The 26,191-nt window shown below is 51.6% G+C and overlaps 1 protein-coding gene across 1 annotated transcript; it reads left to right on the top strand.

Moving 5' to 3' along the window:
- Nucleotides 1-4,987: 4,987 nt before the first annotated feature.
- On the top strand, nt 4,988-20,984 carry LOC102558868 (E3 ubiquitin-protein ligase TRIM39). Its single transcript, XM_059714097.1, has 6 exons — nt 4,988-5,713; nt 6,029-6,232; nt 6,629-7,048; nt 7,380-7,402; nt 9,254-9,366; nt 17,700-20,984. Exons 1-6 carry the CDS (start codon nt 5,297-5,299, stop codon nt 18,257-18,259), a joined length of 1,737 nt encoding a protein of 578 aa, XP_059570080.1. The 5' UTR covers nt 4,988-5,296; the 3' UTR covers nt 18,260-20,984.
- Nucleotides 20,985-26,191: the final 5,207 nt, after the last annotated feature.

The raw sequence follows: 26,191 nt of genomic DNA on the forward strand, positions 1-26,191 counted from the left end.
TTCCCCATCCACGTCCCCTTCCCCTACCTGGGCCCTGAAACTGAGAAACTGTAAAGCCATTAACTTGGTCTCGGCATTATCTTTGGACCGTTCTATTTTGTTATGAAAATGGTTGGCTGCGGCAAGGACTTCAGTCAAATCTTTAGTTTCCCAGCCAGTAATTACTGTTTGAAATTTCTCAGCAATTTTAGGGTTAAGTCCCTGGACGAATGCTGCCACTATTGCTTGTTTAGCATTTCCGACAGGGTTATCCATTCCTGAGTATCGTTCAAATGCCTGTTTGCGGTGTTCCAAATAGTCACCGGGGTGTTCATTTTTGTCTTGTTTACAGGTGTTTATTTTGGTCCAGTCTGCCTTTTTTGGGCAAATTGTGAGAACTGCCTGAACCAAAGCATTTCTCTTGTCAATAACGTCTTGGCCAGTCCCTGGGTTTTGATCTGGCCAAGTATAGGCAGCGTAGAGACGCAGCATAGTTTCTTTGGGCAAAATGGATCGCATGAGCTGTTTAATGTCAGCCCATGTTGGATTATAACAATTTATAACAGTCTGCAATTCTTCCTGACATTTTTTGGGGTCTTCCCTGATTTTGAGGAATTTTTGAGTTAAATTGTAGAGTTCACCTGGAGTCCAGGGTGCATGCACAGTTACTATGTTTTGTCCATTGGTGCCAATGCCTGGCATTTGTTGTAAGGAGAGAATTTGTACCTCCCGGGATCTAAGATTGATGGGAGATCTTTCCGTGCCTATTCCCATTCGTCTAAGTACATCTGTGGTGGGTTGTGACTCAGGGGTAAATTGCCACACTGGTGATGATTGAGTGGCAGGTATGGTCGATGAGTCTGGACTATTAAGCTCCGTGGATGAGTTTACCAAAGGAGCTTCAGCTAATGGGTGCCCAGCCTGGGCTGCAGCCTGTTGCTGAACCGGTTGTTGTTGAGGTGGGAGTCCCAAGAGAGCAGGGTTTGAACAGAAGTCAAGGATGTCCTCTGCTGGCTTCGGCAGTGGGGGTGCCTCGGGCAATGCTGGATATATTGGAGCAGTGGCCGGTGTGTAATTTGGGGGAGCAGCCAATTTCTCACGGACAGCTTTTAACTGCTGTTTTAATTTCTCTTGAGTCTTTGAGACTTCTAGTTTGAGATTCTGTCTGCCTTTTGGACATTTCATCATACCAATAAAAGAACACATCCCACTGGTTTTGTGATGTTTTGGATCCGTGGGACTCTAAAGCCCCTTTTAAGTGCACTATTTTATCCAGATCAAATGTTCCTTCCTCTGGAAATTGTTTTATGGGATTATCCCTAGTATGCCAAAAAAAATTCTCTGATAAAGCAGTCAAAGATAATTAGCAAGCACTCTGTCTTCTCAGGGAGATCAAGCACATATTTTTTCTGCTATCTTCAAGGCCGCGGTGAGCGAAGCAGTTGCAGGGGAGTTACAAAGAACAAACACTTTCTCTTATCTGCTCTAATATGCAGAGCCAGCAACTCCCCACAAAGCGGTTATGTCATCTTATAACTCGTATGATCAAAGTTTAAGGCATTTATTTTTTCTGATTCCACAAGCATGTGGCACTCACTGCAGACATCTGCAGCACCAAACGCTACACATCATTCAGGCATTTCCCACGCTTAAGAAGGAACGATCCTACACGTGGGTGCAGGCTGGGGGCTGACTGGCTAAGCAGCAGCTCTTTCGAAAAGGATGTGGGTGTTACAGCAGACAATACGCTGAATATGAGCCAACGGTATGCCCTTGTTGCAAAGAAGGCTAATGGCATCCTGTCCTGGGCTGAGTTAGGAGGGATGTTGCTGGTAGATCAAGGGAAGTGTTTCTTCATCTCTACTTGGCACTGCTGAGGCCACATCTGGAGTCCTGTGTCCAATTTTGAGCCTTCCATTACAGAAAGGATGTGGGCAAGTTGGAGAGTCTAAGGGAGAGCAACAAAAATGGTGAGGGAGCTGGGGGACATGACTTGAGAGGAGAAGCTGAGGGACCTGCACTTGATTAGTCTGGAGAAGAGAAGAATTGTGGGGGAGGCTTAATAACAGCCTTTAGTGACCTGAAGGGTGGTTACAGAGGGGATGGAGCTGGACTGTTCTCGGTGATGACAGATGACAGAACAGAGCAAGGGTCTCAAGCTGCAGCAAGAGAAGTTTATTTTAGATATTAAGTAAGATTTTCTCACTAGAAGGGCAGTAAAACACTGGAGCAGGTGACCCAGAGAGGTGGTGCAATCTCCATCCATGAAGGTTTTTCAGACCTGGGTAGATAAAGCTTTGGCCGGGATGATGTAGTTGGGGCTGATCGTACTTTGAGCCCTAGGTTGGACTAGATGCGACATCCTGAGGTCCCTTCCAACCCTCATTTTCTATGATGCTATGACCTGCCCTGTCTCATACTTCAGGAAGTCCCAATCCATTTGGGTTTATGCAGCAGCTCACAAGGTAAATGATGAGTTGGTAAGGTCTTATATTCAGTCTCATTTTCCAGTTTCATGGTAAAGTAGCCAGCACTGAGGGAAAACTCTTGTTTCCTCTGGCCTAGTACTCCAAGATACATTGCTTTGAGACTGCCTAAACTGTTTGTGGCATGGATTACCCTTTTATAATAAGGGCTCCACAGCAGCCAGCAGAACAGGTTGCTAATCAAGAACAAAAATAGAGGTGTTCAAATATGACCAATTACAAGTATTTCTCTTTGAATCATACACTAAGAGTCCTTGTCTTTCTGAAGCAAGCCACTTATGTTCATGTGGGTTAACATTTTGGGGTTTTTCATTGGAAAAAGTAAAGAAAAAAGGCCCTACAATATAAAATTTTTCCAGTTTACTGTTCCTTCCCTCATTTCCCGTGGTGAGGAAAGGGAAGAGAAGGGGAAAAAATTACTACTATTGTCCTATAATGTAAATTGCAAAAAATCTTTGGGCAGAGACTACCCTTTTGTTTGGTTTGCACAGAACCAAGCACTATGGAAAGTTACTGAGTGCTTCTGGAGTTCCTTAGTGCACCTGGAGTGTACTTAAAAACAAACAATAATTATTCCCCCAAAATACAAAATATAAAACATAAAATATAAAAATATAAACAAGGGGAAACTTCAATCTTATATGCATAAGGCCACTGTCAGCCAGGCCTTCGTAACCTGAAGGGGAATAAAATGGAGTTGAATTGCCATTATGTGTAAGCGAGCAGATCACGTACCCAGCTTAAGCTGGTGTCAAAAGGACATGACCCAAAACCTCTAGGCTAGCGCAAACTGGAACAATCCTATCCTAGTCCAGTAAAAACGTGGCCTGCTGAGCCAGCCCAGAGCGGGAAGTGACCCTGTGGTTACAAGCCAGAAGAAACCAGTTAAATTAACACTGCTATACTAAAAATAAGTAAAAACATGTGCATTACTATCAAAGTCATGGGAAATGCTGATTGGTATACGCTGTTGCTGTGCTTATGATGTCATATTTTCTAAATAAACTCGCCTCACCTACTGTACGGGGTCAGACCTCTTCACAATTCTCCAATTGTGTATAAGTCTGTCCAGAATGCATTCTCTAATAAACCAAGTTCTTTTTAACTTCGATTAGTCTGTTCGTTTGAGCCTCCACCCAACGAACCCGGGGACAAGAGTTTTCCCCAACAAACCCTTTCTACAAGGGCTTCCCTTGGAAACCACCCTCTACATCACAGTCGAAACCCCCTCTACTTCACAGTCGAAGGGCTGGGCTTCTCCAAAGGCTGCTCAGGAAGTGACAGTGCTCTGGCACGAGGCCATGGGCTGGGACAGCTGTCACCAGGAGAAGCAGGGCCAGTGTCTGCTCCGCTCTGCTGAGCTGGCACTTGAGCCCCAGCTCACCAGTGAGGACGGGGGCACCGGGACACAGGTGGAGCGGTTCCCTGGAGAGCAGGAGCAGCAGTTCAACCACTCACTGTTGTGTGAGCCAACACACGCTCAGTGGAGCATCCAGAGGAGTGTACATGTGCTTCCCTGGGGACAACTATTAGTGGTTATATAGTTGTGCTGCTGCTGCTTGTCCCTGGGGAGCATCTGTGCTTGCATGCCCTGGCACATGGCAGGTTGCCCCAAGTGGGGTAAAGGAGGCTGGGGCTGGGGGCCTTATCTGGGGTCCTGGGGACCTCCTGGGCTCCAGCAGCTGCAATCTGAGCACACAGAGCCTGGCCAGCAGCCACAGAGTGCAGCTCTGGCCAGCCAGGCTCTGGTTTCGGGTGCCGCACGCTGCCACCACGTGTGACGCCCTGCTTTTTTCAGGCATGCATTTTTTTTTTTTGGTCAGAAAAACCTACTGTGCTGCAAGTTAACAGTGCGGCAAATACCTGCATGTGTTGCATGTGGTTTGCAGTGCTGAAGACTAGTCTGTGGTGCCGCATGCTACATGTATGCTTGTCTGGATGCACCCAGTGACTCTCAACCAGGGTGCCATGGCAGGGTGCTGTGGGTACCATGTCAGCATGAAAGCTTGCAGAAAAGGAAAATTTTCTTGCCATTTTCCAGTTGGTCTAATAAAAGGTATCATTTTGGAACCAAGAGTTCTGTTTTTTTGCATGTCAGCATAATGCTCTTAGGTGTGTAGATGTGTTACAAGTTAAACCCAGGTTTCAGGTAGAAATCCAGTGTGTCAGAAATGCCCCGACTGTCATGGCCTTTCTGAGTTGTTTGCAACAGAAGAATTTCTCTATGCTTTTTGCAGACTCAGAAAAGAAATTAAAAAGAAGAGCTGGAATTTTCTAAAGGATGCTTGGAGTCTAATGAGACGGGGCTGGGGTTTAATGAGAGATGCCTTGAGTCTAAAAAAGGTGGCGAACCAGTGTGCTAGCTCAGGAGCTGGTGTAAGCAGAGCTCAGGGCTGCCTTAGGGGCTGGCTCCGACCCCAGAGAAAGTCCCCGCTGGGCCGGGCAGAGGGGACGGTCTTTCCCTGCACAGACCCCGCTCAGGGAAGAGCCCTGCTCAGCCCAGGCTCCTGGGTCAGTGGAGGAGGCTGCAGCAGCTTGTGGCAGACTTTGTCCCTAACTCAGAGCCAGGAGCTGCCCCTGAGAGCAGCCCAGGCCGCAGCCCCCAGCACAGGGACTTCTCCAGCTGGAGCCAGCCCCAGGGTAGCCCTGGACCCTGCAGAGACTGTGTGTGTGTTAACTGCTCCCCTGCGCTGGCTCTCTCTGCTTGGGCTCAGGGATTGGCAAGGCAAGGGCTCCGCCCAGGCTTTGCAGTGACAGCAGGAAGTGAAACAGGCTGTTGCACTCAGGAAAGTAAATTTACTTGTCCAGCTGCTCCCCTCTGCCCAGGAGCCATGGCTGCGGGGGACCTGGCAGGGAGCATCCAGGAGGAGCTGACTTGCTCCGTATGTCTGGACTATTTTGGGGATCCGGTGACTCTTGGCTGTGGGCACAACTTCTGCCGCGCCTGCATCGACCAGTGCTGGGGGGAGTCGGAGCCAAACTGCTGCTGCCCCCAGTGCAGGGAAAGGGCCCCGCGGAGACGCCTGCGGCCCAACCGGCAGCTGGGCAACGTGGTGGAGCTGGTGAAGAAGCTGAGGCTGCGGGCAGAGAAGGAGCTTGAGGGGCAGTGCATGTGCGAGAGGCACCAGGAGCCTCTGAAGCTCTTCTGCGAAGAGGACGAAGCCCCCATCTGCATGATCTGCAGGGAGTCCCGGGCCCACAGAAATCACACAGTGATTCCCATCGAGGAGGCTGCCCCCGAAAACAAGGTAGGGAAGAGCTGTCCCAGGCCTGGGAGTCACAGCTCCGGCTGCTCTGCAGTCAGGCACCCCCGTGTGCGTCTGATCAGCCTGGACCAGAGCCGGGACCTGCCGACATCGGGGTGCAGGCACCTGGCGGGAGACAGCGGGTCTGGGAGGGACGGGACAGGTCCACCTCCCTGGCCAGGAGTCCCCTTGCAGCTGGGGTCGCTCGTTCTGTGGTTCAGGCCTGTGGGAAGTGCTCGCAGAGCCTTGCTCTGTGCAGGGAGGATTTTACTGCCTAGGGCCCAAACCAGACATCAGAGCCATTTCCTGTATTTCCAGGAACAAATCCGGAGCCGCCTCGAGCGCCTGAGGGAGCAGAGAGAGGAGCTGCAGGGCCTGAAACGCGCCTGGGAGCAGGAGAGTGAAAGGCTCCTGATAGGTGCCTGGTGCAGGGAGGCAGCGGTGGCGACAGGGCAGGGGTCTCGGTGCTGCTCCCTGTCCGTGGAGTTGGGAGGGGAGGAAAGATGTTCAGGGCTGAGGCAGTGAAAGGTTCAGGGTCAGATAAACAGGGCAGGGCTGACTCCACCCTCACTTCCCTGGTGTAAATGAGGAGTGGGATCCTGAGGGTTTACACTTGGGCAAAGAGGGCACCATCCACCCCTGCCCTCAGCTCCTTGGCAGGGAGGGGAGGGGCAGTGTAACTGCTGCACATGAACTGGTGTCAGTGAGGCTGGGGTGGTGCCAGGGGAGGTGGGGGTTTCTACTGGTGCCAGGGTCAAGCCTGGTAGGGGTCTCTGGGCTTCTCTTAGTAGCTCAGGCAGGGTCATTGGCCTTGGGGAGGCTCCTCATTCATGGCAGAGTGGGGGCAGTGCTGCTCTGTCCTGGCCCTGCCCTGCAAACCCCTGGCTCCCAGGGGCCAGCTGCAGCCAGAGGGTTTGAGTGCCTGAGCGCTGTGAGAAGCTCCCCTTGCCTCTATGCCCTGGGGTCACATCCCCCAGAAATGCACCAAGCTTCACCCTGTGGGGTTGGAAAGAGGCACTCTGTGCAGCCCAGAAAAGGTTGGGTGCCATCTCCCCTGACCCTGCTGTCTCCGTGCTCCTGCCCTGTCCCGTGTCTCCCTGCCCATCCAAGAGGCAGTCAGATCTGGGGAGACAGCTGGTGGTGTCCGAGTGCGAGGGGCTGCGCAAGCTCCTGGATGAACACCAGTGTCTCTTGCTGGCTCGGCTCGGAGAGCTGGATGCAGAGATTGTGAGAAGGAGGGAGGAAAATGCTGCCCGCCTGTTGGAAGAGACTGCCCGCCTAAGCACCCTGATCATGGAGCTGGAGGGGAAGTGCCAACGCTGGCCTGAGCTCGTACAGGTGAGACTGGGTCTGATGTGCCCCAGTGCCCAGTGCATGGAGAGGATGGCTCCCTTGTTCTTTTGAGGTCTGGGGGTGACACAGAGAAGAGGGCACAGCTTGGGCTGTCTGCAATGCCGAGACCAGAACTGCAGGGAGATAGGGGTTGGTGCAGTCGGGGAGGCAGGGGAGGGTGGTGAAAAGCTGCTTCTGGCCTCGCCCTGGTGCCCTGTGCAGATGGACAGCCGTCCTTCCAGAGCAGTGGGTATGAGAGGGGCTTTGCTTCCTGGCATGAGTAGGCTGGGCTGGGGCATGCCACTGACACTCTTTTCTGTCTCTTTTTCCCCTCCAGGGTGTCCAAAGCACTGTAAGCAGGCAAGTCTGGGCTCCAACTCACCCCTCATGCCCCACTGGTTAACTCCTGGCTGCAGCCCCATCCCCCAGCACTTGACTCTATGACACCCTTCCCTCAGGGCCCAGCCTCCTCCATCCCCATGGCCCTGGGGCTGCTGCTGCTATCACCCTGTAACCCCGCTGGGGGTGAGGATTGTCCTATAGCAGGAGTGAGCTATTAATGGTTTTTGGTGAGGTGTTGACAGCCACACACACACACGTGCGCACATGTGCACACATGCACAGACACATGCGCACATGCTCCTTGGCCCAGGCCTGCTGCCCCCTGCCTGGAACCCAGAGCTGGCATCTGCCAGCTGCATCCACAGCTGCAGGAGAGGGGGATAGAGCCTCGTTGCAGGCTGCCACGCTGTTCCACCGCTGGCACTCATGTGTGCACACCTCCCCAACAAGCCTGCGGCTCCCAGGAGCCCTGATGGAGGGATGGGATGGGATGAGCCATGCACGGGCCCCGGAGGCTGCTGGGTGGAAGCAGCCCCACTCCCCACCTAGCTCCATCTAGCAGCTGGAGCCGGAGCAACCAGGGTGCTGGGAGGGTGGGGCTGCTTCTGCTCAGCATTGCCTGCAGCACTTGGGAGCTGCAGTCCAGTCTCGCAGGCCCTGAGCACCACCTGCCAGCAGAGGCCAGGGCCCACCTGTAGCTCACCTAGGGCCTGCGGGGCCAGGCTGCATCACCCAGGCACTGCGGGGCTCGCTGGGCAGAAACAGCATCACCCACCTACCTGGTACCGAGTGGTGGGTCCTGGGCGAGTCGCGCTCAGCCCCCCAGCCTCTACCGCTGGGTGGCACAGGTGGCAGGGGGCGCTGCCTATGCCCAGTGTCCCCTGCAGATCCAGCAGAAGCCAGAGATGGAGCCACCGCCTCTGCAGCCTGCCAGCAGAGGTGGGGGCCCAAGTGCAGCTTGCTTAGGGCCTGTGCACAGTGCCGCCATCCATGCTACCTGCCAGGAGGCTGGATAAAATCAATTGGCATGCCTGATCCAGCCTGCGGGCCATATTTTGTCCATCCCTGCCCTATAGCCATAAGCTGAATAAGCCTCTCCCCGGGGGGTTGGGCTAGCTCAGGGCCTCTAAGCCATGGGGCCCAGCTGTAATGACTGAAAGTCTGTCCTGTCTGGGATGGTTTAGTGGTTTGCAGGAAGAGAGCTGAGTATCTCAGCCCAGGCCCCAGGGGGGCAGTGGGGCAGTGTTCCTGGGCAGAAACCCTACCCAGGAACTCCAGCAAGGACCAGGCTCCATGGAGGATGGGACTGAAGTGGAGGAGCAGCTGGGCCTGGGGAAAGGGCCCCTCTCTCTGTCCCAGAAGCCGCCCCTCCCTTTCTATTGGGGCCCCATGGACCAGGCCACATGTGAAGGGAGCTTGCGCTGCCACTGTCAGGGCTGTGCTTTCCCCGAGGATGGGCTGAGGCAGGGGCCTGTTTGGAGTATGAACATCTCCAGTCACGGTGCCCTGCAGCTGTGGGCAAAAGCCCTGGGGCAGACACAGTTACACCAGAAGCCAGTTCTTTCCTAGTACAGCTTGTCCCACCTGATCCGTTGGAGCAAGCTGTACAGGGAACAGCACCACTTTGCTGGTGTGAGCTGTGGCTGCACGAGGAGGGTTTCCTGATTGAGACCTGCTGGGATAGCTCTACTGGGAGGGCTTCAAGGTACAGACCTTGCTGACCAGTCCCCAGGGTGTGCAGGCACTGGCTGGCCTGTCAGAGTCTGTGTCCTGTGGCCTCAGCTCCCACTCATTTCCCCCTGTGGCCTTGAGGATGTGGGAACATCTGGTTGAGGAGCAAGAGGAATAATTGCCCATGTGTCTCTGCAGGGGCAAGGAGGGGACACCTCTGCATCCAGCCCCCAAGTTCCCTGAGCTGGAGAAGAGAATCCAGGATTTCTGTGAAGAAAACAAGTTGCAGGAGGCTGTGATAGCGTTTCTGGGTAAGGGTCACGGCATGGGCCTCTCGCTCATTGTACTGGGATAAAGGCAGAGGAAGGGGGAGAGGGTCGTGCAAGGGAAGCCACAGAGCTGGGTTATGGGAGACCTTGTGTTTATGCTCCCAGAAGGTGCAAGCTGGGTTTAGAGGCCAGTGTGAAGGGGAACAAAATGGAAGCCAACAGCCATTTTATGCAAGTGAGCAAGTCAAGTACTAATCTGCTGACTATATATATATATATATATAAAACAAACAGGAACCTGACCTTGCAGTCATAGTACTGGCTTAAACTAGTTCTTTCGTTGCAACAAGTTAAAGACATGCGCATTCTTGTTAGAGCCGTAGCAAAGGTTGATTTGTGTATACTGGTGCTATGCCTATGATGTCATGACTTCTATATTAACCAGCTTTACCCTCAATACGAGGTCAGACCGCATCACAGTTTCTGACTGTGTATGACTCTGTCCAGAATGCATTCTTTAATAAACGAAGTCTGCAAACTCTAAATTTCTTGTTCGTCTGAGCCTCCTGCCAACGAACCCAAAGCGGGGGAAAGGAGATCTTTCCCCCACAGTTTTCTGGTGTCAGGAGTGGGATGCGGCGGAACGCCGAGTCGATGCCTTGAACGGTCCGGGGATACAACTGACACCCGGGGCGCCACAATCGGAGCTAAGAGATCCTATTTCAAAAATCTTACTTAACGGGTCTCAGTGCTCTCTAGACTGAACAAGTGACGTTTGCCGGCGGTAAGCGCTCCCTATGTTATTTATTCTGGTTTGAGACTTAGTTTACATTTTCCTCACTGACTGACAGTATAACAGACAATTTACCTGTGGCTGATATTTGGGATCCCTGACAGGCTGACTGTTCTGACTTTGTCCGGGGACGCCTGGACTCTTTTCTCTCTATCCCTTTGCCTACTGGCCTTTAACAGTCCCTGTCCTGATAATCCTTGATAATTGGCCGTTTTCTGAAAATTTATTTCTTTGACTAAAATGGGTCAAGGATTTTCTTGTCCCGATCCTAAAACACCCTTGGGTTATATGTGTAAAACATACTGTGCCCAATTAGGCCCCAAGAAACAGAAGCGTTTAGTTGAATTAGCGCATGCTTGGAATGGTTACACCTATGAAAATCCTGCATTGCAGTTTCCAGATGAAGGAACCTTTGATTCCAAAAAATTGCATTATCTGAGAGGAGTTTTAGAAATACTAAAACTCAAACCCAAACCCAAACAGATGGAATATTGGTTCCTATGGGATAATGAAACTTCAAAAAGAAAGCAAAAATCTATTGAGGCTAGTCTCAGAGATTCAAATGAAATTAAAAAAAAAAAAATAGCTACATTAAAAGAGGCAAAATTGGGCCAGCCTTCTATACCAGGGCAGCTCCCCACTGCTCCATCGCTCACTAATTGCCCACCAGCATATAAAAAGTTTACCCTAGCATTCCGGCACCCAACGTTACCAACATCCAAGCAGATTCAGAAGACCTATTAGATTCCTGGGTACCCAGCTCTGTTCCTGTTCCTCCTCTTCCTCCTGCCTCAGTAATCAGATCAGCTCCTCATGCTGCGGCGGCAAACTCCTCACCTACCGAACCACCAACTAGCCTCCTTTCTCCCCCTTCTTCAGTTACTCTAGGCTCTGATGAAGATGATTTCCCTACTTTGCGAGACGTTCAGAAAAGTCTAAAGACTGAGTTAAAACCCTTATATGACATAAAAGATGTAAAAAAGGGTTCAAATGGACAGATTATGATAACTCTATACGCCAAGGAGGGAGGAAGATTGATTGTAACCACCTTTGACGACCCACGGTATTTTAAGCCAACCATCCTGTGGCCATTGCGGCAATATCCACCTCAAATCCAAGGTGGGCAGTGAACCATTGTCCATGTCCCCTGGACTGCCAGTGATATTTCTGCCTTTTGTAGCGCCTTTCCAAAACTTAGAGAAAGTCCTGCTGAGTTCAGAGACAAGTTGCAGCAGGTCTTTAACATTTACAATCCTACAGTGTCTGATGTAAATTGGCTTTTAAATAGTCTGTGAAATCCAGAACAAAGGCGACTCTTGGTCGCAGAAACTAGAAATATTCAGGATGGTACCCCTTGGCCAGAAAATGATTACAACTATGAGGACAACCAAGATCTGGAAAACCTGCAAAATGCCAGAACAACTCTGTTAAACACTGTTACCAAAGTAGCTCATACACACGTAGATTAGACAAAAGTAGAAAATTGCAAACAATATCCTGAAGAACATCCTGCCGATTTTCAGAACTCAGAACAGACTCTGTACAACAATTCAAAGACACACTGGTATCGATCCCGCCGCAGACAATACACGCGGATTAATTGTCACTATTTACTTAAAAAACTTGCAAAAACCATTACAAGAAAAATTACAACAGTTAGTCCTAGGATGGAAGGGTAAACCACTCATTGAAATTGTTCAAGCATGTATTGACCTATGGGAACAACAACAGGCAGAAAAGGAAAGAAAGAAAGAGCTTCTGCAACGTCAAGATTTAAAACAGAAAAGACGTGGTGGTCCTCGCCAAAACATACAGCTGTGCGGCAACTTTTATCCCAGAGCCCCAACACCTGCTCATAATTTTCACACAAGCTTTCACTCCAGATCACCTCCTTTCCCGCCACAGTCCCATCATGGACTACGTCCAGATGATATTTGTAACTACTGCAAACAAAGAGGGCATTGGAAAAGAAATTGCCCAAACCGGCCTCAGCAAGTCTGCTCTCCAGCTTTCCATCCTCCAAACCCCTCCCAATAATGGTCTTCAGAGGCTTCTGTATCTCCTAACTGTGCCTTACTAAATTCTCTTGTAAAGGCCTTGAAGACGCAAGTGTAACCATAGTGGTCAATGAACAACCTCACGATTTCTTAGTAGATACGGGAGCCTCTATGTCTACTATAAAGTGTGAAGAAGCCAAGAGACTCGTGCCCACCACCAAAGTAGTTCATGCACGTGGAGTAGGAGGTCAGTGCCGCCTTTCCTATTCCCACCAATGTTCCTTGCCATTCCCTGTGTCCTGGTGACTGGGTCCTTGTGAAAGAGTTCCAGCAAAAAGATTGCTTGCAACCTAGATGGAATGGACCCTACCAAGTCTTGCTAACAACTAACACTGCTGTCAAGGTTGATGGGAAATCTGCTTGGATCCATGTGTCCCACTGTTGAAGGACGTTGACTGAAAAAGCAGAGGAAAAAGCCAACACCGAGCCAATTCAGTCCAAATCAGACCTCCACAGCGAATGGCTGGCAAGAAAAGAAAACCCCAACCAGGCTGAAGTAATCATTAATGAGGAAGAAAGTCTCCAAGGGGCAAGCACAGATGGCCCTGACCTTGTTGAGCCCCCTCACTCCTATAACGTTCGTTCCAGAAAAGCAAATAACTTTTGAAAATTTAGCTGTGAGAAAGCGCCAAGTCACAAGACTTCAAGGTGAAGCAGTAGACAATGAAAACCAGAAGAATTGCCTGCAGAGGCAAGCCAAACAATACCTGCCAACGAGCTTAACATAATGCAATTGTTAATATTGCTTCTAACCTTGCCAGCTTTTGCATGCCCAAATGTTTATTTGCAGGTCTTGCAAAAGGTAACTTTAGCTTTAAATCATGCCTCTAATTGTTGGGTCTGCGGCCTCACTCCCAAGACCCATAGCGAAGGGTTTCTAATGATACCGCCACCCTTAACCTTTATGAATTTAACAGCACATCAAACCAACCTTAGCAATGAAACCTGGGGTGATGCCAAATATCTCAAAGTAGTTCCCAAACAAGGAGTTTTTTGTTGGGTTCGTAATTTCTCCAACAAGCTAAATTATTCAGTGGGAAATAGCAGTTGTAACCATTATACAACATCTGACGGCATTTGGATAAATAACCATACAAGTAGTAAATCATGGTGCAAGGGGTTCAAGAATTGGTGTACTACCTACAACCAACCAAATAACAAAAATGTATTTTGCCAACCTATCCAACTGAGAAACGTAACTATATGGGACTGTTACAGGACTGACCAAGGCACCTGTTACAGAAATGGCACCCAAATTCCAGGCGGAAACTTGGGTATACATAGCCCCTTTGGAGGCTGGTATGTACACAAATTGGAGCAGAACTTACAAGGCCTAGCACTGAAACAAATACTACCTGGGTAGCTTTAAAGGGAACATATTGGGTGTGTGATACAAAGGCCTATCACCAGCTGCCCCCCAATTGGTATGGGTCTTGCTACATAGCTTGGTTAACCCCAGCAGTAAGAATAACAAAAATCCTACCCCAAGGTCGTCACACAAATAAAAGAGAAAGTCCTAGCCAGTTGAGTCAGGAGCAAGCCGCTAGAGCTACCCTTGAAACCTATACGAATCCCTTAAAAGTCGTGAAACTAATTGGATGTTTCACAGCGGGAATAATTCTGCCCATAACCGGCCCAGCCATTTCCTGTTTAGGGAGATATACACTGTGACTGCAAGCAGTAGTTGAGGTTCTAGCCTTGGAAACAAAAACAGCCATAGGCAGCCTAGGGAAAGCTATAAAGACTGTAGCAAAAAATCAAGAAAACCTGCGGCAAATGGTTATACAAAACAGGCTGGCCCTAGACTTTGTTTTAGCATCTGAAGGAGGTGCCTGTGCTGTAATAGGTCAAGAATGCTGCACCTATGTAAACAGTACCTTTGAACTGGTAGAGGATCAAGTCAATGATGCTATGGTTCATGCTGAAAAGGTGGCCAAAGCAGCTTTTGTTCCCCAAGACACTTCAGCTGATTGGTTCAGCTAGCTAGATCCCAGGGGATTGTTCAAAGGTCTACTTGGGAAAATAATGTCTGCTTTATGTATGGTTTTAATATTAGGGCTAAGTTTGTATGCAATCGTACGATTAGTTTTGTGTTGTATGAAGCTGTGTGTCAAAAAGGCTGAACAAACCATTTCTACTATCTCTAAAGAAACAGTCAAGCAAATGATACTTGAACTAAAAAAAAGTGACATTGAAGAAGAAGAAACTTGGACAGGCTTGCGGCAAATAAAATTAGAGTGATCCTCCTTCGGAAGGATCAAAGTGGGGAAATGAAGGGGAACAAAATGGAAGCTAACAGCCATTTTATGCAAGTGAGCAAGTCAAGTACTAATCTGCTGACTATATATATATATATATATATATATATATATATATATATATATATATAAACTAAAAACCAAACAGGAACCTGACCCTGCGGTCACAGTACTGGCTTAAACTAGTTCTTTTGTTGCAACAAGTTAAAGACATGCGCATTCTTGTTAGAGCCGTGGCAAAGGTTGATTGGTGTATACTGTTGCTATGCCTATGATGTCATGACTTCTATATTTACCAGCTTTACCTGTCATGGGTAAATGTCATGGCCTGCCTTGGGAGACCTATTCATGGGTTTAGAACAATTGATACATCAATCCTGAAGGAGCTTTGATGACCCAGGTTAGCTCTTTGGTGGGGATGATCCCTGAGGCTCTCACAAATGGGATGGGCTCTGCAGGGAAAACTGGTATTTCCCACTGTCTGTGTCCATGCACCATCCCCTTGTAGGTAAGATGAGCCAGGAGTCAGGGTGACCATGGGGAGGGCCTGCCCTTGGCCAGTCTGCACCCAGATTAGGGTGTGAGAGCCCCAGGCCTGCAGGGATCCCTCAACCCTGCCCCAGTTGTGCCTCTGGCTGGTTGTTCAGAGTGAAGAGGTGGAAAGTGCAGACATTTCCAGGAACTCTGACCTGGGCTCTGGGAGCAGTGCACATGCTGGGGCAGGTCTATGCAGCTCACAGACCCTGGGAGAGAAATCACTCTGGGCAGGCCGGCCAGGCTGGCTCTCATGATGGGAGCAGGGGCTGATGTTCCTCCAACGGGCAAATGTCAGAGCAGGTCATGGGAACAGAACTGAGGGGAAGATATTTTTCATGCTAATGCTCTGAACAGCCCCCACAGCCTCCTCACCTCCCCAGTTTGCTTCCCCTGCCCCTCGGTTCCCAGCCTCCTCTGTCCTCCCCTGAGTGCTGGTCCTCGTCTTGTGGTTTTTCCTCGGGGTGGATTTCCACAGGCTTGAAGAGGCCTAAGGACCCATTGGCAGTACCTGGCAGGGGAAACACTGTGACCACTAAGGTGGTTTTCCTCGTTGCTGGGGATAACCACTCTTCTGGCACAGGGTAGTACCTGCAGAGGTAAAGTATAGTTAACCTCCCACATTCATTTCCCGTGGGAAGATCTTGGCTTTATGCCCACTTTATGGAACTGGGAGACTTCTCCCTAGCTTGTTCTTGTGGCCGTACGGCTGAGGGGGAGTGAAACTCGGGGCTACCCAAACCCCAAGCCTCTGGGCTTGGGCCTGCACATAGGATGCCTGCCAAATGATTTGGAAACATCTGAAGCCCCAGGCAGGGGTAGAGGATGTTTGCCGGTAGCAGGGCCACTTACGGGTCTTCAATGACTCACAGATTTGGAATTGATTTGGCTTGGAACACGAAAACTTTTACTTAAAAAAAAACCCGAACCCATTGGCAGTTGTTGGGGTTTCTGTCTCCAAGTCTCTCAGATGTGTTTGAAACCTGTCTGTCCGTGCAGAGCCCGGTGCAATGGGGGCTGCTGTGTGTAATGCCTTGGCCCCCTGGGGATGGGTCTGCAATACTGTGAGAGCAGGAGGCCCTTGTCCCAGCAGTGTCCCAGGCCCTATCTGCACGGGGTGTCCTTGGCCCAGAGCAGCTGTCCTAGTGCAGACCCCTAGAGCAGATGCAGTGACTAGGGGTGGCCTGAGCCTTACTCCTCATACAGCTGAGCCCAGAGGGAGGGGCAGTCATTGGGGAAATGCCCCCCACCCTCAGTGACCCCAGACTCATCAGCAGTGGGCCCTGTTTTCCTGTGCTTAGTTCCCCTTTTCAGGTCTCCCCCTTCCTCCCTGCCCCCACTGGGCTGGGCTGTAAGGGAGGAGCTGGCTGTGGGGCTGCTCTGGCTGTAGCTCTGTGTCCACAGGGCTGGGGACATGGGGAGTCCCAGCTGGGGCAGAGCAGCCCAGCCTGGGGTGGGCAGGGACAGGCACCAACCTGCTGTTGGCAGCAAACCAAGTGACCCAGGCCCCCAAGCAGAGATCCCTGGGCCCTGCCCTCTCTTCTCATCCCTGCCACCCTCTTCTCCCAGCGCAGGCTGCTCTCAGGGCCCCTCTGCTCCCCTTCCAGCCCCCTCACATCCAGCTTTATTACCTGCTCCTTCTTACCTGTCTCTTCCCAATAGCACCTGTGACACCATCTCATGGACCTCCACACCCCAGGGCCTGAGCTGCCCCACACCCAGAACCTGACACTTTCGTCCAGGGCAACTGGTGCTGTCTTAGTAGGGGAGGCACGTGCCCCGCCTGTGACCAGTCCCACCGACTGGGGGGGGAAGGTCCCCTGGGGCAATCCTGCAGACCAGGGAGGGGGACGGTGTCCCCTGCAGGCGATCCTGAAGATGGCTGCAGCAATCTGTCGTGGAAAACACAAGCAGCAAACTTTTGGGTCAGGTCAGCAGAAGCTTTATTTGGCTAGAGCTACAGCTGTAGGAGGGGCCCCAAAGTGACATGGATTCACCATGCACTTGGAGGGGGCTCCCTCCCTAAACGTTAAAGCAAAAGGCTTATATACCTTTTAACAGCCACCTACAATTCACATGAACATATAGTGAAATTTTTTGGAAACCTAGCTGCAGTAACAGTTACAAAAACATTATTTTCATTTCTTTATTACAAAACACTCTTTTCTTGCTGTCTCAGTAACCGCTGATTACCATAAGGCCAGACATTCTTCCTCTTTTCCTAGCCCACACTTTTACACAACGCCTTTTGTTTTATCTTTACAACCTTTTTTTGATCAAAGTTTAAGGCCTTTGCTTTTTTTTATATAACAAATCCCAGGAGCGGCTGCAGTGATCACAGCGATTGGCCGGTGCTTGCAGGGGGGACACGTGCTCCTGCCTGCCCCCCCTGCCCATCGCCTAAGCAGTGAGCGTGGCTGATCAGGGGGTGTACCGGCACTCTCAGGGGGTGCACGTGCACCCCTATGCACCCCCTACATGTCTCCACTGCTTTCCTCACTCCTCATGAGTCCAGCACCCACTCCTGTTGACTCTGCTCTGTCCCAGAGGATGAACAGGCCAGGTGGGAACATCCCACTCTGCCCTGGGGTTATTTCCTGTTATCCCCATTTCCCCTCGGGGCGACAGTGATTTCACAGGCAGGGACTGACCCGCGATTCCTGGGGACACAGTGAATTCCCTGTGATCCCAGGGACCCACTGCCTCGGCCCTAACCTGTGACTCTCTCCCCAGTGGACGTGACCCTGGACCCAAACACGGCTCATCCCAACCTCGTCCTGTCTCAGGATCGGAAACGTGTGAGACACAGAGACACACCGCAGGATCTGCCTGACACCCCTGAGAGATTTGATCGTCGTTTCCGTGTCCTGGGCTGTGAGGGGTTCACAAGTGGGAGGCACTACTGGGAGGTGGAGGTGGGAGACAAGACGGCCTGGGCTCTGGGGGTGTGCAGGGAGTCTGTGGACAGGAAGGGCGAGAAGAGCCTGTCACCTGGCAATGGATACTGGGCACTGTGCCTGAGTGGTCGGGGATACGAGGCCTGCACCTCCCCACTGACCCCCCTCCACATGTGTGTGTGCCCCAGGCGTATGGGGGTTTTCCTGGACTACGGGGCAGGTGAGGTCTCATTTTACAACGTGACGGACAGGTCCCATCTCTTCACTCTCACTCACACCTTCTTTGAGATCCTGTGCCCTTTCTTCAGCCCTGGTTTTAATGCCGAGGGCACCAACGCAGCTCCCCTGATACTGTGGCCAGTCCCAGGCCTGAGGGAAGCCCAGTCACTGCCATGACACATGGCACAGATGGTCCACTCCCAGCAACACTGGGTGCCCATGGGGTGAGGGTGGGGAGCAGGGGCTGGGGTCTCCCAACTGGTCCCAAAATTAATCCATTGCCAAATTAATCCAATTCTTGACCTGTGGGGATGGATAACTTGGCTCTGCAGGCCAGCTCTGGCCCATGGGCCGAGGTCTGTAAGGAGCATCTCTACCCTGCCTCCTGCCTAATTTCAGCCTAACACAGCGAACTACTTCTCAGCGCAGATCAGTGGTTCTCAGCCTTTTAGAGTGAAGATGCCACCCTTTAATAACTCAGGACACCCTCAGAAAATTCCAGCTCTTTGCTTTCATTCGTTTTTTGATACTGAAAAATAATCTAGCTGCTCCTGTGTTGCAAAGAACTCAGAAAGGCCAGAATGGTTCAGAACGGTTTTGACGCTATGGATTCCTATTTGAAATTTTTGGGCTTTTTTTGTGAATCATGTACGTGTTCGCACAGCTACCGGTACTAAGAAGCTTACCATACCTGCCTGAAAATCGCTGGTCCAGATCAAACTGATATCAAAGCCCCCTTGCACCCCAATGTCTCCCCTGTGCTGGGCCAGGGCCTGCCTGTGCGACCCTATCAGTCTCTGTACTGGTACCCATCACTGCAAGGCATGTGGGAGCTGCTGATGGGCAGGGACAGGAGGGACCTGATCCACAGCCAGTTGCTGCCCCAGTGATAGAGGAGAGAAACAGCTTCTCATCCTTCTCCCTGTGACGCATAGTGACCAAAGTGACACAGCCCTGCATGGTCCCCCTCAGTGTTACCCACTTGTCATTACAAGGGGGTCATGGGATGCATCCTTTCTCATTTCTTTTCTCATTTGAGAATTGGCTCTCAGCCTTTCGGCTCAGATCAAGTGTAGGAGGCATCTGAATCCCAAGACCTCTAGGTATGGGCCTGCACATAGGATGCCTGCCAATGGATTTGGGAGTATCTGAAGTCCCAGGATGAGAGGCTGGGACGGAGGATGCTCACTGGTTGTAGCGCCATACGAGGTGTTTAGAACGACTGAGTTCTGCCTGCTCAGTCAATATGGTTTTGGGAACGATTGAGTTCTGCTCAGTTGGTATGATTTGGAACTGATTTGGCTAATTTGACCGGGAACACAAAATATATTACATAAAAATAATTTTTTTAAAAATCGTCCCCAGCACGTGTCAGCATTGAGCTCCCTGCTTCAGGCCACGGGGCTATCACTGGGGTCCAGGAATGTTTCCAGGGCTGAGAGCAAAGTGAACAAGGTTTTCCTGGCCAGACAAGCTCTGGCAGTGCTGCCCTGGTTTCCTGTGGGGAAACGTGTGTGCTTGGCCCCAGGGTCACACTGCCCAGGCCTGTGGCTCCCATCAGCCAGGCGACCTCCCTGCATTGTGGAAGCTCTGCCAGGGGAATGCCACACAGCTTGAGACATATTTCATCCATGTTCTTTCCTTTTAATACATGTGCTGTTTGCCAGGGATGTAGAGAGGAGCCTGGGGGAGACTGACCATTGACCTGACCTGCAATGGCTCTGCTTGTGTTGTGTCCAGAGGGAGATTCCCAGCAGAGGAGCAAAGGGCAGAGCCCAGCACTGCCAACCCAGAGCCCAGCACTGCAAACGGGCTTGTGCAGTGCTCCCTGCAGCCCCCACAGGCACGGGTTTGTCGTGTACATCCCCAGGCACCAGCATCACCTGGCTTGGCTGGATCATCCCCACCCAGTGCTGCTCCCAGCCCTCAGCGCACTGGCTGCCAGAGCCCTAGCATGTCCCAGACCCCTCTCAGCACAGCACAGTGCCCAGGTCCCATATCCAGGGAAGGAGGAAAGTGGCTGAGAAGGTGACAAGCAGGACTTGATTCAGCATTAGAGACTGTCACCTGCCGTTATAGCCTAAGCCAACCTAACCACGGCTGGGGTTGGCACGCAGCAACAGGTGGGGCAGTACGGGGAGAGAGCCCAGTGCTGCACAAACCGCATCTCTCCTGTGCACAAGCCCCATCTCCCCACACCTCCTCACTGGCTCAGTCCTGGCCTCCCTGATCTTCATCTCCCAGCAGTACTGGCCTGTGGCGAGCCCCTCGGAGCCCAGCATGCAGCGAGCACCGTCAAATAGCCGGGGGCTGCTGGTGTCTCCTGTCACAACCCTATGCACAACAGGTGCATAGGGGCTAAGAAGAAAGGCATGATTTTCAAACAAAGGGCCAATAGATATTGAAACAGGTTCAGAGACGGGATGTGGGATAGGTTGTCCGCCTATACCGATAGCATTTAAAGTTTCAGGAAAATAAGGTAGGAAAGGAATCTCAGAAGCCTTTAGCGTGGAGCGGGACGCTCCAGTGTCGACAAGACAGGAGACAGGTTTACCAGAAATAAGGCATTCAACAAACGGACCAGATTGGTCAGTAGCAAGCAAAGGAGCAATGATGTCACTGTCCCTCAGGCTGTCCTATTCAATACTGGGAAAACTGACAGGAAGAGGAGCTGGGGGCTGGGTCCTTGGCCGGGGCGGTTGGGGCATTCTGGTTTCCAATGTCCTTCTTGCTTGCAATAATGACATTGGTTCCCATAGCCTGGGTTTTGTGGGCCCGAGGATCTATCTCTTCCCCTGAATCTACCGGGCCTCCCCTTCCCCGTCCTCATCCCCTTCCTCTACCTGGACCCTGCAACTGAGAAATCTGTAAGGCCATTAACTTAAACTCGGTATTGTCTTTAGTCCGTTCCAATTTGTTATGAAAATGGTTGGCTGCAGCAAGGACTTCAGTCAAATCTTTAGTTTCCCAGCCAGTAATTACTGTTTGAATTTTCTCAGCAGTTTTAGGGTTAAGTCCCTGGACGAATGCTGTCACTATTGCTTGTTTAGCATTTCCGACAGATTCATAGATTCATAGATTCATAGATGTTAGGGTCGGAAGGGACCTCAATAGATCATCAAGTCCGACCCCCTGCATAAGCAAGAAAGAGTGCTGGGTCTAGATGACCCCAGCTAGATACTCGTCTAACCTCCTCTTGAAGACCCCCAGGGTAGGGGAGAGCACCACCTCCCTTGGGAGCCCGTTCCAGACCTTGGCCACTCGAACTGTGAAGAAGTTCTTCCTTATGTCCAGTCTAAATCTGCTCTCTGCTAGCTTGTGGCCATTGTTTCTTGTAACCCCCAGGGGCGCCTTGGTGAATAAATACTCACCAATTCCCTTCTGTGCCCCCGTGATGAACTTACAGGCAGCCACAAGGTCGCCTCTCAACCTTCTCTTGCAGAGGCTGAAAAGGTCCAGTTTCTCTAGTCTCTCCTCGTAGGGCTTGGTCTGCAGGCCCTTGACCATACGAGTTGCCCTTCTCTGGACCCTCTCCAGGTTATCCGCATCCTTTTTGAAGTGTGGCGCCCAGAATTGCACGCAGTACTCCAACTGCGGTCTGACCAGCGCCCGATAGAGGGGAAGTATCACCTCCTTGGACCTATTCGTCATGCATCTGCTGATGCACGATAAAGTGCCATTGGCTTTTCTGATGGCTTCGTCACACTGCCGGCTCATGTTCATCTTGGAGTCCACTAGGACTCCAAGATCCCTTTCCACCTCTGTGCCACCCAGCAGGTCATTCCCTAGGCTGTAGGTGTGCTGGACATTTGTCCTCCCTAGGTGCAGCACTTTGCATTTCTCCTTGTTGAACTGCATCCTGTTGTTTTCTGCCCACTTGTCCAACCTATCCAGGTCTGCCTGCAGCTGTTCCCTGCCCTCCGGCGTGTCCACTTCTCCCCATAGCTTTGTGTCATCTGCAAACTTGGACAGAGTACATTTCACTCCCACGTCCAAGTCGCTGATGAAGACATTAAAGAGTATCGGTCCAAGGACCGAACCCTGCGGGACCCCACTGCCCACACCCTTCCAGGTCGAGACCGACCCATCTACCACGACTCTTTGGGTGCGACCCTCTAGCCAATTCGCCACCCACCGGACTGTGCAGTCATCCACATCACAGCCTCTTAACTTGTTCACCAGTATGGGGTGGGATACCGTATCGAAGGCCTTCCTGAAGTCTAAGTATACGACATCCACCCCTCCTCCTGTGTCCAGCCGTTTCATAACCTGGTCATAGAAAGAGACTAGGTTCGTCAGGCACGATCTGCCCGCCACAAACCCATGCTGGTTTCCCCTCAGCATAATTTGTCCTGCCGGGCTCTCACAAATGTGAGCCTTGATAATTTTTTCAAATACTTTACCAAGGATGGAGGTGAGACTGACCGGCCTATAGTTGCCCGGGTCCTCCTTCCTCCCCTTTTTGAAAATGGGGACCACGTTAGCCCTTTTCCAGTCCTCCGGGACTTGGCCCGTGCGCCACGAGCATTCGAATATTCCCGCCAGTGGCTCTGCAATGACGTCGGCCAGTGCCTTCAGCACCCTCGGATGGAGCCCATCCGGGCCTGCCGACTTAAAGGCATCCAGTTCTTTCAAGTGACTCTGCACCATCTCAGGATCTACGCATGGAAGTCTGGCGCCTTGCTGCTGCCTCTCTACAACCCCAGTGAGAGACTTGTCGTGCCCCTCACTTAGGAACACTGAGGCAAAGAACTCGTTGAGGAGTTCAGCCTTGTCCCCCCTATCTGTCACCAATTGCTTCTGCCCATTTAGCAGGGGTCCTATTCCTCCCTGGGCCTTCCTTTTACTCCCTATATATCTAAAAAACAATTTCTTGTTGTCTTTTACTTGGGTTGCCATCCTCAGCTCCATGGTAGCTTTGGCCCGCCTAACTGCCTCCCTACAAGCACGAGCAGAGGAGGTATATTCATCTTTAGTGATCTCACCCTGTTTCCACTTTTTATGTGCTCCCCTTTTGGCCCTTAGGCTGCCCTGGATTTCTCTGGTCAGCCATGGAAGCCTCCTGGCCCCTTTCCCTCTTTTGCCTCGCTCGGGGATCGTCTTGCTTTGTGCCCAAAGGATCGTTTCCTTTAGGCACAGCCACCCTTCTTGGGCACCCATCCCATCAAAACTCCTACTCTGCAGTGAGTTAGGTTAGCTTTGCTGTCTGGTGCGATGACCAGATTTCCTAGCGTGTCCTGCAGAGGCCCCACATTACCCGGTACCTTCTTTTTTCCCCCTATTATTTAAAAAAGGACTTCTTGTTGTCCTTGATCCAGGTTGCTAGTTCCAGTCCCATCTCCACCTTGGCCTTCCTGACCGCCTCCCTGCAGCCCTGAGCAACCGAGGTATAGTCCTCCCTGGTGATGGCCCCTCCCTTCCATTGAGTGTATGCTTCCTTTTTAGCTAGGAGACGTGCCCATATGCTTCTGGTGAGCCATGGGGTCTTTCGCGCCCTCTTGCCCCCTTTGGTCTGCATTGGGATTACCTCCCTTTGGCCTTAGAGGATCATCTCCTTAAGGGATGACCACTCTTCTTGAACCCCCAGCTCCTCGCCCCTCCGGGACCTCAGTGCCTGCCCGACTATTCTCCTTACATCATTGAAATCCGCCCTCCTGAAGTCCAGGGCTGCTGCCTTGCTGCAGGCCTTTGCCACCTTGCGCTGGATGATGAATTCCAGCAGGCGATGATCGCTGTCGCCCAGGTGTTCGAGCACCCACAGACCCTTCACCAGGTCATCGCCCATGGCCAGGAACAGATCCAGCAAGGTGTCTCCCACGGTGGGGCTGTGCACCTCCTGGGTTAGATGGAGGTCCTGTATCTCAGCTAGGGACCTACGTGAGTGGTCAGACCTGGCTGACTGCTCTTCCCAGCAGTTGTCTGGAAAGTTCGAGTTACCCATGATGACCATGTCCTCTGACCTCACTACCTCCACGAGCTGACTTAAGAATTCCCAGTGTAGCTCTTCCCCTTGGTTGGGTGGTCTGTAGTAGACCCCCACCATTAAGTCCCTTCCCCCTCAACTGCCTTGTATTCTAACCCAGAGCACTTCAGCGTGCCCCTCATCTGACCCTGTGCTACTCATTGAGGATGTGTATTTCTCCTTGAACTAGAGCGCCACGCTCCCACCTTTCCTCTCTGTCCTATTCCTCCTGTACAGCCTATAGCCCTGATATTCACCTCCCAGTCGTGCGTTGGGTCCCACCATGTTTCTGTGAGCCCCACTATGCCTGGCTTGGTGTCAGCTAGCAGGAGGGCAAGTTCCTCCTGCTTGTTCCCCATACTATGAGCATTTGTGTACAGGCATTTGAGGCCTCCTAAAGATGCATACACTGGCCCCCTAATCTCAGTACTACCCGGGCCCCTGTTGCTTACCTGGGTATTTGTTCTGCAGGTCACACTGGCAGTGTGACTAGTGTCACACAGGCAGACATGGCCATTCAGTGCAGTGCCAGGGAATGCCCTTGTACTGGGTGAGCTGGGATTGAGACCTCACAACGCACATGTCATGTCCCACGAGCCCAGCTTCTGTTAGCTGGGCTGAGAGCCGCTGTCAGTCCCTGCTGAGCTGGGCTGGGCTAGGTTGGACATCATCTTGTGGCCCCGAGGTGTCAGGCCGGGCACTAGCACATCCCTGGGGCAAGCAGAGCCCCTCCACGGGGCTGGGGTGAATGTGCACCCAGAGATATAATTCCCACGTCAGGACATTACAGCACCTCAGCGACAGCCTCCTCCTCCCCACAAAGACTGCTCACACCCGCAGTGCCGGGGAGCCCAGGGCAAGGCTGCTGCAGTGGAGGAGATGAGGAAGTGTTTGCAGTCTCTGGTGCGGGAGGATGGTATGTGATGTGTTGTGCATTTACTGCAGTGCCTTAGAAGAGTGTTTCCCATGCTCATTCGCCGTCTGTCCAGACCAGTGCAAATGTGCTGGTAAAACATAACACCACAGAGCAGCTTTTGAATTGGCCTGGATGCCAACCACAAGCTCTTCCCTTCCCTTCTTTTGGGTGTTCTAGGTCTTGAATGGGGCTGGGTGTGCATTCAAACTCTGCTCCTCACATGTCACGTAAGAGCAGTGTCTATCAACAGGAGTTAGGGATCCGGGTGGCAAACAATGAGCCATGAACTCCTACAATGATGCTGTGAGGATACGTCCTGGGGACATCCAAGGATGCAAAAGAAACAGAGTTGAGCATTGATATTGTCTTCCAAACAGTGTCACTGAGAGCAGTACTGGGAGCCACAACCAGGTCCAGGGGTCACATGTGGGAAAAGGGGAAAATGGGAAAAGCGCCAAGAAGAACCATAGCAGTGATTCAAAGCTTGGAGAGAGGTCTTACAGCAGGGTGTTGACAATATGGCCCATGAGCTGGATCCAGTCCCCAGAGCCATGTCTTCTGGTCTGCAGGGCTCCTGGAAGGGCCAGGATTTGGGGGTGGGACAAGCGGGTGAGGAACCGCCACTGAATTGCAGGATGTGGAACCCCCATGGACGCGTGCTTCAGCACTGGGGGAATGAATGATGGCTGTGTTAATCGCTGAGGCTCCCTGCCTGCTCCAACCATGGCTGCTACTGTTCCCACAACTGGGAGAGGGTAGTCCTGATCCAGACTGCGTGGATCCCTGCAAGCCAGATCTAGCCCTGAGTGCCAGGGGAAGGCTAAGTGGGTTTATTCCCAAGGGCCCTGTTTATTGCAATGAAAACGAATTCATGCAGAGCGCCACAGGACTGTGGTTTGACTGCTACAGGAAGCATAAGCGATACAGGATGCCCCAAGATCCCAGCAGACTTGCCATACGCAGCTGCTGCTTCTTTCCTAATCATGCAGCCCTTTCTAATCTACATGCTTTGCTTTGTAACCTGGGTTGATCTCTGGAAAACCAGACCTTGGGAAGCTTGCAAGCTTGTATCACCCTGGAGGATGCATTGCTACCTGCACCACTACAGCCTGGGGACTGACCGGGAAGCAGAAGCTCTGCACAAATAGACCTGGGGGTCAGGGCCAGATTAACACGTCAGTGGTCCCTAGGCAACCAAACTCATGGGCCCCTGCTTTTTTCACTCAATAGT

This window comes from Alligator mississippiensis, chromosome 11 (assembly GCF_030867095.1).
Source record: "Alligator mississippiensis isolate rAllMis1 chromosome 11, rAllMis1, whole genome shotgun sequence".
Classification (NCBI taxonomy): Eukaryota; Metazoa; Chordata; order Crocodylia; family Alligatoridae; genus Alligator; species Alligator mississippiensis.